This window comes from Cottoperca gobio, chromosome 6, assembly GCF_900634415.1.
Source record: "Cottoperca gobio chromosome 6, fCotGob3.1, whole genome shotgun sequence".
Taxonomy (NCBI): domain Eukaryota; kingdom Metazoa; phylum Chordata; class Actinopteri; order Perciformes; family Bovichtidae; genus Cottoperca; species Cottoperca gobio.
In genome coordinates this window covers 26,953,857-26,969,700 of record NC_041360.1, presented here as the reverse complement: position 1 = coordinate 26,969,700, position 15,844 = coordinate 26,953,857, and the positions used below count along the sequence as shown (strand labels likewise).

The 15,844-nt window shown below is 37.0% G+C and overlaps 2 protein-coding genes across 2 annotated transcripts in view; one reads left to right on the top strand and one right to left on the bottom strand.

Moving 5' to 3' along the window:
* lsp1a (lymphocyte specific protein 1 a) overlaps positions 1 to 12,058 on the top strand; it is a 36,747-nt gene extending 24,689 nt beyond the window's left edge. The window contains exons 9-13 of the mRNA XM_029433954.1: positions 242 to 379; positions 1,444 to 1,539; positions 4,439 to 4,525; positions 5,669 to 5,777; positions 11,677 to 12,058. Of these exons, the coding sequence (XP_029289814.1) occupies positions 242 to 379; positions 1,444 to 1,539; positions 4,439 to 4,525; positions 5,669 to 5,777; positions 11,677 to 11,696 (450 nt within the window). The 3' untranslated portion in view covers positions 11,697 to 12,058. The remainder of the gene's footprint in view (positions 1 to 241; positions 380 to 1,443; positions 1,540 to 4,438; positions 4,526 to 5,668; positions 5,778 to 11,676) is intronic.
* Positions 7,922 to 15,274, bottom strand: LOC115009745 (mucin-2-like). The gene is made up of 3 exons (XM_029433953.1): positions 15,163 to 15,274; positions 14,789 to 14,836; positions 7,922 to 11,172 (listed from the first exon to the last, which is right to left on the bottom strand). The coding sequence occupies exon 3, from the start codon at positions 11,155 to 11,157 to the stop codon at positions 8,200 to 8,202; it is 2,958 nt and encodes a 985-aa protein (XP_029289813.1). The 5' UTR covers positions 11,158 to 11,172; positions 14,789 to 14,836; positions 15,163 to 15,274; the 3' UTR covers positions 7,922 to 8,199.
* Positions 15,275 to 15,844: the final 570 nt, after the last annotated feature.

The window sequence follows — 15,844 nt, the reverse complement described above, 5'->3', positions numbered from 1 at the left end:
GAAAAGGAAAGACGCTTTTACTTTTGGAGAGCTTTGCAAAAATAACAAGAGCAATTAAAGACACAACTCACAGGTGTGGAGAAGAAAGAAGAAGAAACACAAACCGGTGTTGAGATGCTCTTTGTGCTGTATTATTGTGTGCACATGATATAGTTAGGTCTGAATTATATAAAGAAATTAGTTTAATTGATCATTAATACATGAGGCCAAAGACGGCGTTACTGTTGTTGTTGTTGTGCAGAACTCCCAGGAGGCCCGGGCAGTGAAGGCATCACTGAGCGACCTGCCCAGCTCACCTGAGGTCGTCACCTCCAAGAAGAACCTGTTTGAGGCCGGAGAAGCCTGCAGCCAGAGTCCCATCAAGGGAGCCACCTGCAAGGTAAGAAGCCCCCGGAGACCCGGTCACTTCCTGCTGCGACAGGAAGTCGTGCAAACCATGAACCTGAAGCCCGAGAGTGAAAGATGGACAAGGCACCGAAGGCCAGACACACGGATATAACTTGGCAGAAAGAAGCACAGTGTAGAACGTCTCATGATGATCAACAGACGGAGATGGCGAGTGTCATTTATTAATACTTTGCTGCACCAGAGAAGGAAGCGACCAAATCATCAAAGTTGAATAGAAGAAGAGAAACGTCGTATGAAACAGTCAAAGAATTATTACAGGAAGTCTTGAGGAGGAAATGAAGTTTTAAGAAATAACTTAATGAGTTTTAAAAGTCTTTATTTGGACGCCATTTGACATGAAGAATGTGCCTGCAGACGCATTTGAGAATAAACTTTCCTTTAGACACACGAGAGAGTCGGAGCTGCTGCCAGGAGCTGAAATAGACGTGAGACGAACTCGATCTGTCTGCATGTCTGCGCTCACTTTTACCTTAAATTAAAACACCAGTCAAGCAGTTTTATGTTTATTTAAAGCCTCTAAAATATATTAATGTGATTTAAATCATTTTATTCTGAGGAGTTTGTTGTAGAAAAATGTAATAAACTTAAACACACATGATGTTCAAGCTGATGTTAAGAAAGATATGAAGAACCAAAGTTCAACCAAAAAGAAGTATTGATGAAATCACTTTAATATATGTATTCATGTTTCCTCTCTGGGGATACAATAATTAGACTTTTAGGTGGGAAGATTCTTCCAAGTTATTAAATCGTAAACACAGAAATCAATGATCTGATGTGACCTCAAGCAACATTCTTGCACTTCAATTTGACCTCTAAAATAAACATTTTAAATTTATAAAAGTAGGTTTTTCGGCTCCAGTTTTTAATAGTTTCAGGTTGAGAACGTTTCTGTGATGCTCCTCAGGTTTCAGGACGTTTGCATGTTTAGAAATAAAATCAGCAAACTCACCAAACTGCTTCAAACACTGTCAGACTTGTTGCTGTTTGTTCAGTCAAAACACTTTATTAATAAATCTTTCTTTCCTGAATCAGGACGCTGAGGGGTTGAAGGTGGGCGTGGCCGACCGCATCACTCAGTGGGTGAAGGGTCCGTCTGACGGCAGCAGACAGTCGCTCTGCAGACCGGCGGTAAGTCGCACAACGAGAAGTTAGAACTCATCGAGCAGCGACAACCGTCACAGGCGTCTCTAACATTATAACATGTTTAATATACATTATTATTATTATTATTTATTATATATAATAAATATATATCTAACGTGACAGAACCAGAAAACAATGACGTAGTAACTCAGAAACAATCAGAAACTTTCATGTGTTAATATTTTGAGATATTAAGTCATTCTTTTGAGAATGTTTGTCATTAAAAGCTTTTATTTTATTATTTTCTTTCACTGGCAGATTACTAGATTACTATATATTATTAGATTACTACATTACTAGATATTACTAAATTACTAGATATTATTAGATTACTAGATTACTAGATATTACTAGATTACTAGATTACTAGATATTATTAGATTACTAGATATTACTAGATTACTAGATATTATTAGATTACTAGATTACTATATATTATGAGATTACTAGATATTATTAGATTACTAGATTACTAGATATTATTAGATTACTAGATTACTATATATTACTAGATTACTAGATTACTAGATATTATTAGATTACTAGATATTACTAGATTACTAGATATTATTAGATTACTAGATTACTATATATTATGAGATTACTAGATATTATTAGATTACTAGATATTATTAGATGATTAGATTACTAGATATTACTAGATTACTAGATTACTATATATTATTAGATTACTAGATATTATTAGATTACTAGATTACTAGATATTATTAGATTATTAGATTACTAGATATTACTAGATTACTAGATTACTAGATATTATTAGATTATTAGATTACTAGATTAGTAGATATTACTAGATTACTAGATATTATTAGATTACTAGATTACTAGATATTACTAGATTACTAGATATTATTAGATTACTAGATATTATTAGATTACTAGATTAATAGATATTATTAGATTATTAGATTACTAGATATTAGATTACTAGATATTACTAGATTACTAGATTACTAGATATTATTAGATTACTAGATATTACTAGATTACTAGATATTATTAGATTATTAGATTACTAGATATTACTAGATTACTAGATATTATTACTAGATATTATTAGATTACTATTTTTTGTTTTATTTATTTATTATTTTGAGAATGTTTGTCATTAAAAGCTTTTATTTTATTATTTTCTTTCACTGGCAGATTACTAGATTACTATATATTATTAGATTACTAGATTACTAGATATTACTAAATTAGTATATATTATTAGATTACTAGATTAATAGATATTATTAGATTACTAGATATTACTAGATATTATTAGATTACTAGATATTATTAGATTACTAGATAGTATTAGATTACTAGATTATTAGATATTACTAGATTACTAGATATTATTAGATTACTAGATATTACTAGATTATTATATATTATTAGATTACTAGATTACTAGATTACTATATATTACTAGATTACTAGATATTACTAGATTACTAGATATTACTAGATTACTAGATATTATTAGATTACTAGATATTACTAGATTACTAGATTACTATATATTATTAGATTACTAGATATTATTAGATTACTAGATTACTAGATTACTAGATATTATTACATTACTAGATATTATTAGATTACTAGATATTATTAGATTATTAGATATTATTAGATTATTAGATTACTAGATTACTAGATATTATTACATTACTAGATATTATTAGATTACTAGATATTATTAGATTACTAGATATTATTAGATTACTAGATATTACTAGATTACTAGATTTTTTGTTTTATGTATTTATTATTTTGAGAATGTTTGTCATTAAAAGCTTTTATTTTATTATTTTCTTTCACTGGCAGATTACTATATATTATTAGATTACTACATTACTAGATATTATTAGATTACTAGATATTATTAGATTACTAGATTAATAGATATTACTAGATTACTAGATATTATTAGATTTCTAGATTACTAGATATTATTAGATTATTAGATTACTAGATATTACTAGATTACTAGATATTATTAGATTATTAGATTACTAGATATTATTAGATTATTAGATTACTAGATATTACTATATTACTAGATATTACTAGATTACTAGATATTATTAGATTACTAGATATTATTAGATTACTAGATATTACTAGATTACTAGATATTATTCGATTACTAGATATTACTAGATTACTAGATATTACTAGATTACTAGATATTATTAGATTACTAGATATTACTAGATCACTAGATATTATTAGATTATTAGATATTACTAGATCACTAGATATTATTAGATTATTAGATATTACTAGATTACTAGATATTACTAGATCACTAGATATTACTAGATCACTAGATAGTATTAGAATAGATTCTTAGATTACTTCAGAAAGAGTACTTTCACATTGTTGTACTTTAGTAAAGGAGCGAATCTTCCATCTCAGATGGACTGTGGTGTGTTCAGGTGCAGCCTAAAAGTTTGTTATTTGAGGTTTCCCTCTTGTGGAGAAACACGATACAACAATTTCTAATTGATTTTATTTGAGGAATATTTTATTTATAGAAAAGAAACAGACTTGTTTCAAATTAACGGCAATAATATTTAGAAACCATTGGAGAATAAATATGTGTTTTTATTTATCATTTTGTATGTATCTTGCATGTTGCTACTACCTCGAGAAATCATGTGCGGGGACTATTTCTTGACATGTAAGGATTTATCCAGTCTTTATGCTAAGCTAGGCTAACCACATCCTGTACGAACATAACACAGAAGCATGACATCGCATCACTTTGTCAGCGATAAACGCAGATTTCCCAAAGATTTTGACGCGTGTTCTGAACACAGAGTGTCGACATGTTTGTGTTTATTACTGTTTATTGATTCATCAGGACGTGAGGCCCGGAGACGTGATGCAGAAAAAGAACATGTGGGAGGTTATTGGAGACCCGACAGGGCAGCCCGGGCAAAGAGCAAAGGTGAGTACACACACACACACACACACACACACACACACACACACACACACACACACACACACACACACACACACACACACACACACACACACACACACACACACACACACACACACACACACACACACACACACACACACACACACATATTAAGTCAATATCAAAACTCATCACAAACTTGGGAGAGATTTTAGACTATGATTTGAATGTTAATTCTCATTTTAATAACGTCTTTATAACATCCTTTTTTTATCTTACAAATATTGTCAAAGTCCGTTTTTAAACTTAAGAAGGAATCAGTCCCTCACTGTTTTATTGCTCGCTCGTTGTTATTCCCTTTTCACTGGATTACCTAAAAAGTCTTTAAGAACTGAAGTTAGTTTAGAGTCTTCACTAAACAAGGACTTGATTTAAAGTCATTTTACTTGTGTATTAAACTTTAAATGACCTTTGAGATTTTCATTCATTTTATGTTCACACAGGTCTGGCTCTTTTTAATATTAAAATAAATGTTATAATGTTATTTCTTATCCCTGGTGTGACAGACAGACAGACAGACAGACAGACAGAGAGACAGACACACAAACACACAGACACACAGACACACAGACACACAGACACACAGACAGACACACGAACACACAAACAGACAGACAGACAGACAGACAGACACACGAACACACAGACAGTCAGACAGACAGACAGACAGACACACAAACACACAGACACACAGACACACAGACACACAGACAGATACACGAACACACAAACAGACAGACAGACAGACAGACAGACACACGAACACACAGACAGTCAGACAGACAGACACACACACACACACAGACAGTCAGACAGACAGTCAGACAGACAGACAGTCAGACAGACACACACACACACACACAGACAGTCAGACAGACAGATAGACAGACAGTCAGACAGACAGTCAGACAGTCAGGCGGACAGACAGTCAGACAGACAGTCAGACAGACAGACAGTCAGACAGACACACACACAGTCAGACAGACAGACAGACAGACAGACAGTCAGATGTAATACAGAGTTTGAATTGTTACAGATTAATCAATACAAGATCAAATATTTCTGGAAACATCGAAGTGAACTAACTTTATTTTCTGTCTTCAGGGTTCATCAGCTGCTAAAAAGTATAAATTTGTCGTCACTGGTCACGGAAAATACGAGAAGATCCCAGTAGACGAGGAAAACGGAGGAGAGTTCACTTACGGAGAGTCCGGTAAGACCGCAGACAGGAAGTGAAATGAAAGAAAAGAAATGTAGAAATAAAATCCTCAATTAACTTAATTTGAATATTTAAATAAGCACAGAAATAGAGCAATAAATAAAGACAATGTATTTATTTTTCACTCTTTACATTTATTTCTGTTTTTATTTATTTCCCTATTTATTCAAATTAACCTGCACATTTATTTGATAATTGAGGATTTTATTTCTACACTTCTTTCTTCATCATTTTATTTATTTAGTCATTTATTTATTCTTATGTTTATTTAATGGCAGCTTTAGTCCTCTGTAGCTGTGAACCCGTGTTTCAGGGTAACCTACACCGACGGGGGGAAACTAAAAAATAAATTCTCTGTCAGAGTGTTTGAAGTCGAGCTTTGTTGTCTTTGAGTTTCTAGAAAAGCGCTATACAAATCTAATGTATTATTATTATCATTATTATTATTATTATTATTATTATTATTATTATTATTATTATTATTATTATCATTATTATTATTATTATTATTATCATTATTATTATTATTATTATTATCATTATTATTATTATTATTATTATTATTATTATTATTATCATTATTATTATTATTATTATTATTATTATCATTATTATTATTATTATTATTATTATTATTATTATTATTATCATTATTATTATTATTATTATTATTGTGCAGCACATTTTCTGCTTCACATAAGAAAACAATAGTTCAAAATGCTTCACTTTAAATAAAAGACAAGAGATTAATAAATGATCTGTAATACAGACCTTCAGCAGAACTTCATCGTGCACCTGTAGACCCCATAGTGCTCCTCAGTTATATTTTACATTTTAAGAAATAATAGGAAATTGTAATCGAACATTTAAGACTAGTTTTTCTAGACCGTCCCATATTTAATTTTAACGCTAGAAATTTAATATTTAATTAAAGCTAGAAAACTGAGGGAAAAACAAACAAATGACATGTTTTATTTTATTAAACTCATAAGCAATACACGGACCATGAATAATAGAATAATCTTGCAGAATGCTCCATTCAGGTGCAGTCATATAAATAGGAAACATAAGTTGTTCTACTCCTGCAGCTGCTGCTTTAGTGTCCAAACATTACAAACTGCTTATTTATTAACTCCATCACACACATTCATTAGAAACAACATTTAAAAAACACATTGAACATTAAACGAGAAGAATAAAGTTTGGATTATTGCTTCACAGTCGTCTAAAAACAATCTTGACCTTTGACCCCACAGTTCATTTATCCCACTGACCTCCATCATGGCTGCTCATCATCGTTCTTCTCTAACAACTTACATGAGCTTCAACTCAGCCAACTCCTCGAGCCACAATAAATCAAACATTTTGCTCGTTTAAACTATTTTTAAAATTTGAGAAATATTTCTTGTCGACTTCGACGCCTTAGAATAAAAACTCTTTATTTACTGTCCGATATTTTATCCACACGTACGCTACTTTCTGCTAACACTCCCACAATGCAATGCGCTGCATTTTAAAGATGTTAAAATGTGAAATTCTACCATCAAAATGACGGCTGTTGAAAACTGAGTGTTGATCACACAGGAAGTAGTGGAGGACACCGTTCTTGTATCGCAGCTGAAATACATCCAGCGGGCGTTAAACTTTACGAAGTTTGCTAATGTCACAAATCCGAAAGATTTTTTCTCTTCGGCACATTTTGAGTGATATACTTTACATTCATCTTCTCATTTTCAATATTTTGACAATTAATTAAGCAATTAATAAAATTCACATTTTTTTCGAACTCTCTCTTCTCCAATCAAACTGTCTTCTTGTGTCTGACTGACCATCCAAATGTCGTTTCATCTTGACTTTGAGATCAATCACAAAGCAATATTTAAAGTCATGTTATACTCTGCAGACGAGGCCCTGAGGCAATTAGCACCATGTTGAATAAAACTGGATATTTAAATGATCATTAAAGAGAAACAACAAAACTAAACTTGTGTTCTGTTTATAAAAATACAGATTTTATAAAGAAATATATTCACTAGAAGTTGACTTTGTTTTTCTTGACTACATATAAATAATCAGTTCTATAATATCATCTATATCATATTGTGAACATGTGATGAAAGGAACAACATGAGAAGCTCTGATTTTACTGAAAACATAAACGCTTTAATCTGTAGTGACGTCTGAATTAAGACAAATGTCGCTTTCTCTCCTTTTCCAGCTAATCCACAAATACACACATTTAACATCCAGTCACACAAATGCAACACAAAGCATTTGTCAAGTATAAAGTTCAAAGCTGACTTTTCTACAACACAAACGTCATTCACTTAACACAGAGACTAATGCACCTGTACATTAAACATATATCATAACTTTTTTTTCTTTACATTTTCGTCTTGGCACTTATATATCATATTTATATTATATTAGCGAACCCCCTCGCTGTTCTGTTAAAGTCTTTTGGTTCCTCTTCTTTACCTTTACGCCCAATCAGACCCATTTCAAAAACTGTTGATATTTTCGTCACCGGCCTCGACGCCGCCTCTTTAAGCCTTTTAGCATCAAACTTTGGACTAAACAGCAGCAAGGGCAGCCGGTGCGCAAATGAAGGTATATCTTTCGTCTCTTCCTTTCCCTCTTCCTGCTTCTTGTCTTCGCTTTTGTTTAGCTCGATCTGGTGCATGATGTTCTCTTTAGTGCTAAACATTTGGAAGAGGACAGCGTTCCACATCTTTGCTGCTGCGGGAGCGTCTTTGGTTTGGTTCTCGTCCTCAGTGTCAGGTTTGTCGACGGCCTTCTCGTCGACCTTTTTCACCTCGGTCTGGTCCGGCCCGATGGCCTCCTTCTCGGGGCCTATCTCTGGAAATTTGGGCTCCTCCTGCTCCACCACCATGTGCTTCTTGAGTCGGGACCAACCACTTAGTTTGGATTTCATTCCTTTTGGTTTTTGTATGACTTTAAGAATGGGCTTGGCTGGGAGGGATTCATCGCCTGCCTTTTTCTCAGGTGCAGATTGAAATGCAGCTGATTCTGCTTTCTTATCGTTTCCTTTGTCTTCACTTCCTGTTGCAGACGCCTTAGCAGGCAGAGCGGGCGCTGCGATGCTTGGCTTTGAGCATTCGCCTTTAGTTTTGGTGGTAGCTACAGGTTTCGCTCGCTCTTTTTGATCTGAGACGTCAGCTTTCGTCTCACTTCCAGATTTCTGGACTTTATCTTTGCCTATAAGTTTTTTTACTGCCTTCAGAGGGTCGCCAGCTTTGGGCACTGGATGTTTGGCTTCGGGAGGTTTTATCTTTGGTTTGGCGACTTCTTGAACTGGTGTCTCAGGAGTTTTCCTCTCTGCTGTTGGAGGTTTAGCCTTTGGTGGTTCTTGAATCACCGTTTTTCCTTGTTTTGCTGCAACATGAGTGTATACCGTACTTGTCTCTTGTGTTAACGTTGTTCCTGAGGTGTCAGGTGCTTGTGAAACAACAATAATAGGGATTGAAGGGGTGATGGCAACTTTGTCTTCTCTCAAATGGGGTTTATCTACGTCTTTAGGAGTTTCTTTGGCTTCAGACACCTCCGGCGTTGCTTGTCCCTTCACAGATGGCTCTTGGCAATGTGTTTTACATTCTGCTGGTTCCTCTTGTGTAGCTTTAACCTCCTCTTCAGTTTGCGTCTTAGAACCGGAGATACCAAATGCTGGAGAGTAAGTTCTGATTCCGCCGTAAGCAGTATATTCAGCCGGTGTCAATCCACGGTAGCCAGACTTTGATTTTTGAGCCACTTGGGTTGGGGTTTTAGGTCTCTGAAAGCCTACAGGTGATGGCCCATATGTCGGGGTCTTTGGTCTTTTAAAGCCAGGTGATGTGGTCATAAGTCGGGATGCTTCGTATGTTGGAGTCTTAGGCCTCTGATTGCTGTAAGAAGTCACTGCTGGTGTTTTTGGCTCAGTTGTTGGAGTTTTCGGTCTTTGAGAACCAGCTGGAGCAGTTTCTCTTAACAGATTAGGCTCGGATTTTGACTTACTAATGCTTTGTTGAATTGGTTTAAATGCAGGAGTGATGTCCAATTGAATGTCCCCATTCGGTATCGTTTCAGCAGGCTTGGGCTCAATAGTCTTCACACTTTGGGGAGCTGACAAACTGCTTATAGCAGAAACTGTTTTGGGCATTCTTGACTCTGGCTCTTCTGTGATTGGCGACACGGCAAACAAGAGAGGATTAGGTCTTGAGACTTCAAAGACGGGCGTTGTAGCCCGACTCTTGTTGTATGCCGGGGTTCTAGGCCGTACTGCTGGAGTTGGTGTTTTAACTCTGATTTCAGAAGTTGGAGTAGCCCTTTTGAATTCGGATGATGGGGTTATAATTGTATTAATCTCTGCTGTTGGTGTAGTCCCTCTTTTAGTTTCTGAAGTTGGTGTTTTCCTCTGGGGATCTGTGCCCAGTAAAGGAGGCTGAGCTGTCGGTGTCGTACCTCTTCTGACCTCAGATGATGGACTCAAATCTCGTTTTGTTTCTGCTGGTGTTTTACTTTGAGGTACTGTGCTGCCAATAGCGGTTAATCCAGCTGTGTCATACACCGGTGGGGTCCTGGATGACTCGTAGAAGGATGTGCTCGCTGTGTACATCCTAATTTGAGGGACATCAAACATCGGTCTGGGCGATCTTGAACGTTCAGTTGCTTTGAATGTTGGACGTGGACTTTTGCATTTGATGAGCGGGGTCAACACAGTGAGAGGACGGATCACAGCTTGACCCCCTGTTGCTGGATAAGGAGTGGGACCTGCAGCAGGTCTAAGACCAACATGCATTTCAGCAAATGTGTTAAACGCTGGCTTTTTCACATCAGCAGCTGGTACTGTTGCCTCATGTACAGAAAAGGCTGGCAGAGATATTTTGGGCACTGCCGCCTCGGCGACTGGCCATGGAGCTGATGAGACTCCAGAAAGGTGGGTCGCTGCAGAATATGAAGAAACTGTGGTAATGTTCTGCGAGTACAACTGGGGCGCCACCGTCTGAGGTGAGAACATCGCTGCTCTGCCGTAAGCTGCACGCTGCGGGTAAGGAGACGCCACATGTTGATACAGCGGCCTGACGGTGAACCGTGGAGGCTGCTGGACACTGAAGAGGCTGAACGGTGTCTCTGGAGTCCTGGGAGGGGTGGAGTGGTCGCTGTGCTCTAGGTCAGGGCTTGCTTCGTTCACAGGGGAAAGGTTGGAGCGGAAAAGCGCGGCAGGCTGCGATGCCTGAGCGGAGGCCTTTTTCTTGGCGGTTCTTTTGACGAGCTTCTGAAGCCGAACGTTGTCCTTTCCAGGCTTGGGCAGCAGGGGTGGGGGGTACTGCTCGGAAAGCAGGCCCGGCTGGGTGACAGCATCGTAAGCGACAGCCATGAGCGCTTCAGCACTCTGTGGAGAAAAAGACAAAAGATGTCAGTAAAGGGAGCTTCATAGCGAGTCATGATCAAAGCATTTGTATAAAGTGTAGAATAAGTTCAGGCCGAATTCTGACTCGCTAGAGACTAAAACTGTGAAATTAGACTTTAAATAGCAGTTAATCTGCTTCTTATCAATGATTTTAAAATGTCTTTTTCTCTGGTGCAAAATGACACCAGTCGTGCAGATTTTAATGGGTTGACAGTTGCTTTTTTATTTTCAGGTTGTTGTTTTTTCCCATTAAATAGATTGTTTAACTTCCTAACTTCTTTAGCAGTCACTTCATTCTGAACAAAAACCCTAAATAAAAAAATCTGACCAAAAGAAAATTACTTTTAAAACCTCAAGTTAAACTGTAGTCCAACCTAAAAGTGTTTAAACCTGAAACTTTCCAAAGGACTGAATGTAACTACGTTGGCATTTGGAATATTTTATAATATTTGTATATTCAACATTTTCCTTTTGTGTCTTTTGCAGAATTCTATGATGATTACTGAGGAGTCGTCTCTTCAGGTGGTTTCCACCTTAATCCTAAAAGACGTCCGCTGGCTGTAAAGACGTCGAACTGAAGCCGCCGTTAGACTCGATATTTCATTTATATCCAATAAAACACTTTTTCTGACTCTTAGTTGGACAATTAAAAACCAACAGCTCATGTCCAAAATATCATCAAATGTCTATATTTGTTCAATTCCCTCTTTGTTTTTGTATTTTCTGACATTAAGTTTCTATTATTATCATTATGTATATATCTGACTGTGAGCCTTAATGTTTCTGTATTCTTCTCCACTACAGTGTTTAGGTGAACCATTCCTGACGCTTGGTTGATCCTTGTTTGATGGTGTGTAATGAAACTAGTGTGTTGATGTTTAACTGATAGATCACACTTCGTTATGTCGTCTGTTCTGCACTTAAACTTTGGCTACAGAACAAACCTGAAACAGTTGAGGTAAATACTTTGTCAAGAATTGTAAAAGCAGAGTTAATACTGATTTAAAAATAAGAGTAAAAGTATAAACATGAGATTACATCTCACTGATCCCCTGATACACAATCACAGTCTACTACCTGTGTATGTTTTCATCAGCTCTGTCTCTGTACCGCTGCAGACGTGTTTCACTTAAATATCCATTTACTGAGACGTCTGATTGGTTGTGTTTGTAACCCCTTTTCTTAAATAAATTAAAACAATTTTCTAATTTTGCTTTGCCCTCCAATTGTTGTGTTTATGTATTCTTAAACTACTTTAGCCTTTTAATGACTCCACGATCTTCCCTCCAGCACCCCCTGCAGGATATTATAATTTATATCTGTGACCCCCCCCCCCCCCCCCCCCCCCCCCCCCTTTATTCATTGTTGTAATTAATGCAATGAAATTGTTTTTATATTGTTATTGCTTTTACTGTTTTACCTTATAAAGTACCTTTGAGTGCTTTTTAAGTGCTATACAAATACAATGTATTATTATTATTATTATTATTTTAGCTCCACAACTAAAATAATAATACTTTATTTATATAACACCTTTAAAAACTAAGTTTACAAAGTGCTGACAGACAAACAAAGCTAAAAACAGAAAGCTTTATTTATCACGCAGAGTTTGAATAGTTTGAACAAACGTCATTTCTGTTGCTGAGTAAAAAGAACTTTGTTTTTATTCCTTTGATGCTGAAATTAAATTAAATTCACAAAGAACTTCAAAAACAAGTTATGAGGTGATGTTAAAAAAAGAACATAAAACCAAGAAGTAATAATTTAATGAAGTAATAAAACAAATGCATGATAAATACAAATTAAGACAAAAATGTAAATTAAAATAATGTAATTTCAGATTTTAAGTTTTTCCATCGGAGTCTGATGGGAAAAATAAATGTTCTCCGCCTACAAAGGAGCCTTTAATCCTCCCGCGGTTCAGTCATCTGGTTTGAGAGGTTTTCATGCAGCTCCACAGACGCACTGAGGACGACTCATCCTGGTGCTGTTTATAAAAGCCACAGATCGTTGCTGCAAGCTGGAAACCAGCAGGAGAGCTGAACTCTTCCTGGATGATGTTACCGCCTCACAGCTGATCCTGGAAACTTTTTAATCGGCCTAATTTTAGTTTGGAGGCCGGCCAATCACCTGCTTCGCTTTTTTAAGACTCCTGGCTTTTTACAGGCTGCATCACTTTCCCGAAAACAATAAATCAGAGTGTTGTGATGCAGATCAGATGGAGCCTGTGCAGCTTCAGCTGCCTGCAGGGCATCACAAACAAACTGCACGTAACAGGAGCCCTGTGTCGTGTATAATACCTGAGATTATATTTCAGCATCAACTGCAGTTCGAGGAAAGTGTGTTCTTAGGAGTAGCATCTTCCCGCTTGTGTGGCTCGTAATGTGTCAGCAGCTTTTCATGTCTTTCGGTCAAAGGGTGCAACAACACCAGAGGTTTAATTATGATTCACGCTCAAAACTAATACAACAATGAAGGTTCAAGGTTTCATTTCAGGTGACAATGTCCCACAAATGGTAAGAAAATGTCCATTTGTGACCTTAAAATGATGCGACTCAATTAGTCTTTTCTGGATAGCAGGAATAGAAGAAGCTAAAGGTGGTGTTGTAGGAAAGTCATGAGCTCATTAAAATCTAAATGGTTCATCCTCTGGAGATATGATTAGAAAGCTTCAAGGCAATCTTTTTATTTTGATGTTTCTTGTGGAAAAGTGGAAAATGTGTCCTGATGATGGTGCTCGGGGGAAAGTAGGAGGTCAACAAAATCTTCCCACGTAAACACATATAGATGTACATACACACATACATATATATATATATATAGATGTACATACACATATACATATATATATATATATATATATATATATATATATATATATATATATATATATATATATATATATATATATATATATATGTATATGTATTTCTGCTGAAGGGTGAAAGTGAATGCAGGGCATGTGACCTCATGACATCACAGCCCGACGACACTGGATAGGGCGTCAGAAATATGTTGTCACTGAGAACAGCCAATCACACGAGAGGACAATAATGTAACGTAACAGGATGGAGAAAATTGGTGGAGCTGTTTCCAATTCTAATCCCTGAGAATTAAAAATAAAACTGCCGCAGCCTCACATGAGCGCAATCGTTCTGAACTTAAATTAGAGTCGCATAAGTTTATGATAATAGCTGACCGTGCAGTCTGTACAAAAACAACTGTTTCATATCCTTAGTTTAATATGAGAGTCACCTCAGTGAAATGTAGGCCGGAGCTGGTTGTGTTTTTAACACCAGCATTAGTGTTAAACCCCCCACCCCCCCACCTCCCTCCCTGAACCTGCTGCCTGCCTGACACACGAGAGCCCACTCCTCCTTTTAAGGCTCTGGTAGGTTGGGTATTTGGAGCGCCTTCAGGATGCAAGTTCAAAAGAGGAAAGGGTAATAATAGCCGTGTAATAAAAAACCAAGCTGGTCCACAATGGCCTCCTTAAGTAAATGAATCCACCCCAAAAAGAAGTCACTCAGTGAAGATACGAGGCTTCACACGCACAAACACAGCAAACAGTTTTAGAGTTTAGAAAGAAGGAACATACCAGGTAAAAACTTGTTACTGGTGGTCAAAGCTCTCCAGGCAGGTTCCCCTTGAAATGACAGGAGAGAGCATTAATATCACACTTTATCCCCCATAACTACACAGCAGGAAGATTAAAATGTGCTGATCATTCAGTCCTTATTGCAGATAGATAACAGGGCAGAGTGTGTTGTGAAGCCACAGAAGTAGAAGCAGTGCGAGGCTAACGCTTAGCTCAGCCCTGCTGCTGCAGAAACACCCTGAGCACTCCAACATGTCGGATCTCTGGCTGCAGAGGTCGGTGCTTCTGCATTCGACACCCTGCCTCCCTAACACTACTAACAGCTTCCCTGCGCTCTATCTGCACAATAAAATGTGTAATTGTGGCGTGTTTACCTGTGCGACTGCTGCTCGGGGGGCGGCCGGCCGGCTGCTGCCTGCTTGTCCCAGCCCGGAGTGTCAGAGCGGCAGGTTCATGTTGAGCCCAACTCGACCCCCCTTCCTACAAATGGAAGGAACAGACGCCATGGCAGTCCAAAAATAAAACCTGAGTCCTCTGAGCGGCTCAGCGTGACAGCAGTGAGGCGAGACGCAGCGCGGAGAGGGCACAGGACCTTAGGTTTCACCACCTCAGAGCTCTAAAAGTGGGGTCCGAGGGCCCCCCAGGGGTCCTTCAGGGATGTACTAGGATCCTGCAGAGCACTCAGGAATGGTTTAATTTCACGTTCTGTAAGGTTTGGATCATCATGACATCATCATCAACGTCATGGCATCATCATCAACATCATGACATCATCATCAACGTCATGACATCATCATCAACGTCATGGCATCATCATCAACATCATGGCATCATCATCAACATCATGACATCATCATCAACATCATGGCATCATCATCAACATCATGACATCATCATCAACGTCATGACATCATCATCAACGTCATGACATCATCATCAACATCATGGCATCATCATCAACATCATGACATCATCATCAACATCATGACATCATCATCAACGTCATGACATCATCATCAACATCATGACATCATCATCAACGTCATGGCATTATCA

Excerpts from the sequence above, each read along its gene's own strand:
- LOC115009745 (XM_029433953.1), bottom strand. The coding sequence starts at position 11,157 with ATGGCTGTCGCTTACGATGCTGTCACCCAGCCGGGCCTGCTTTCCGAG.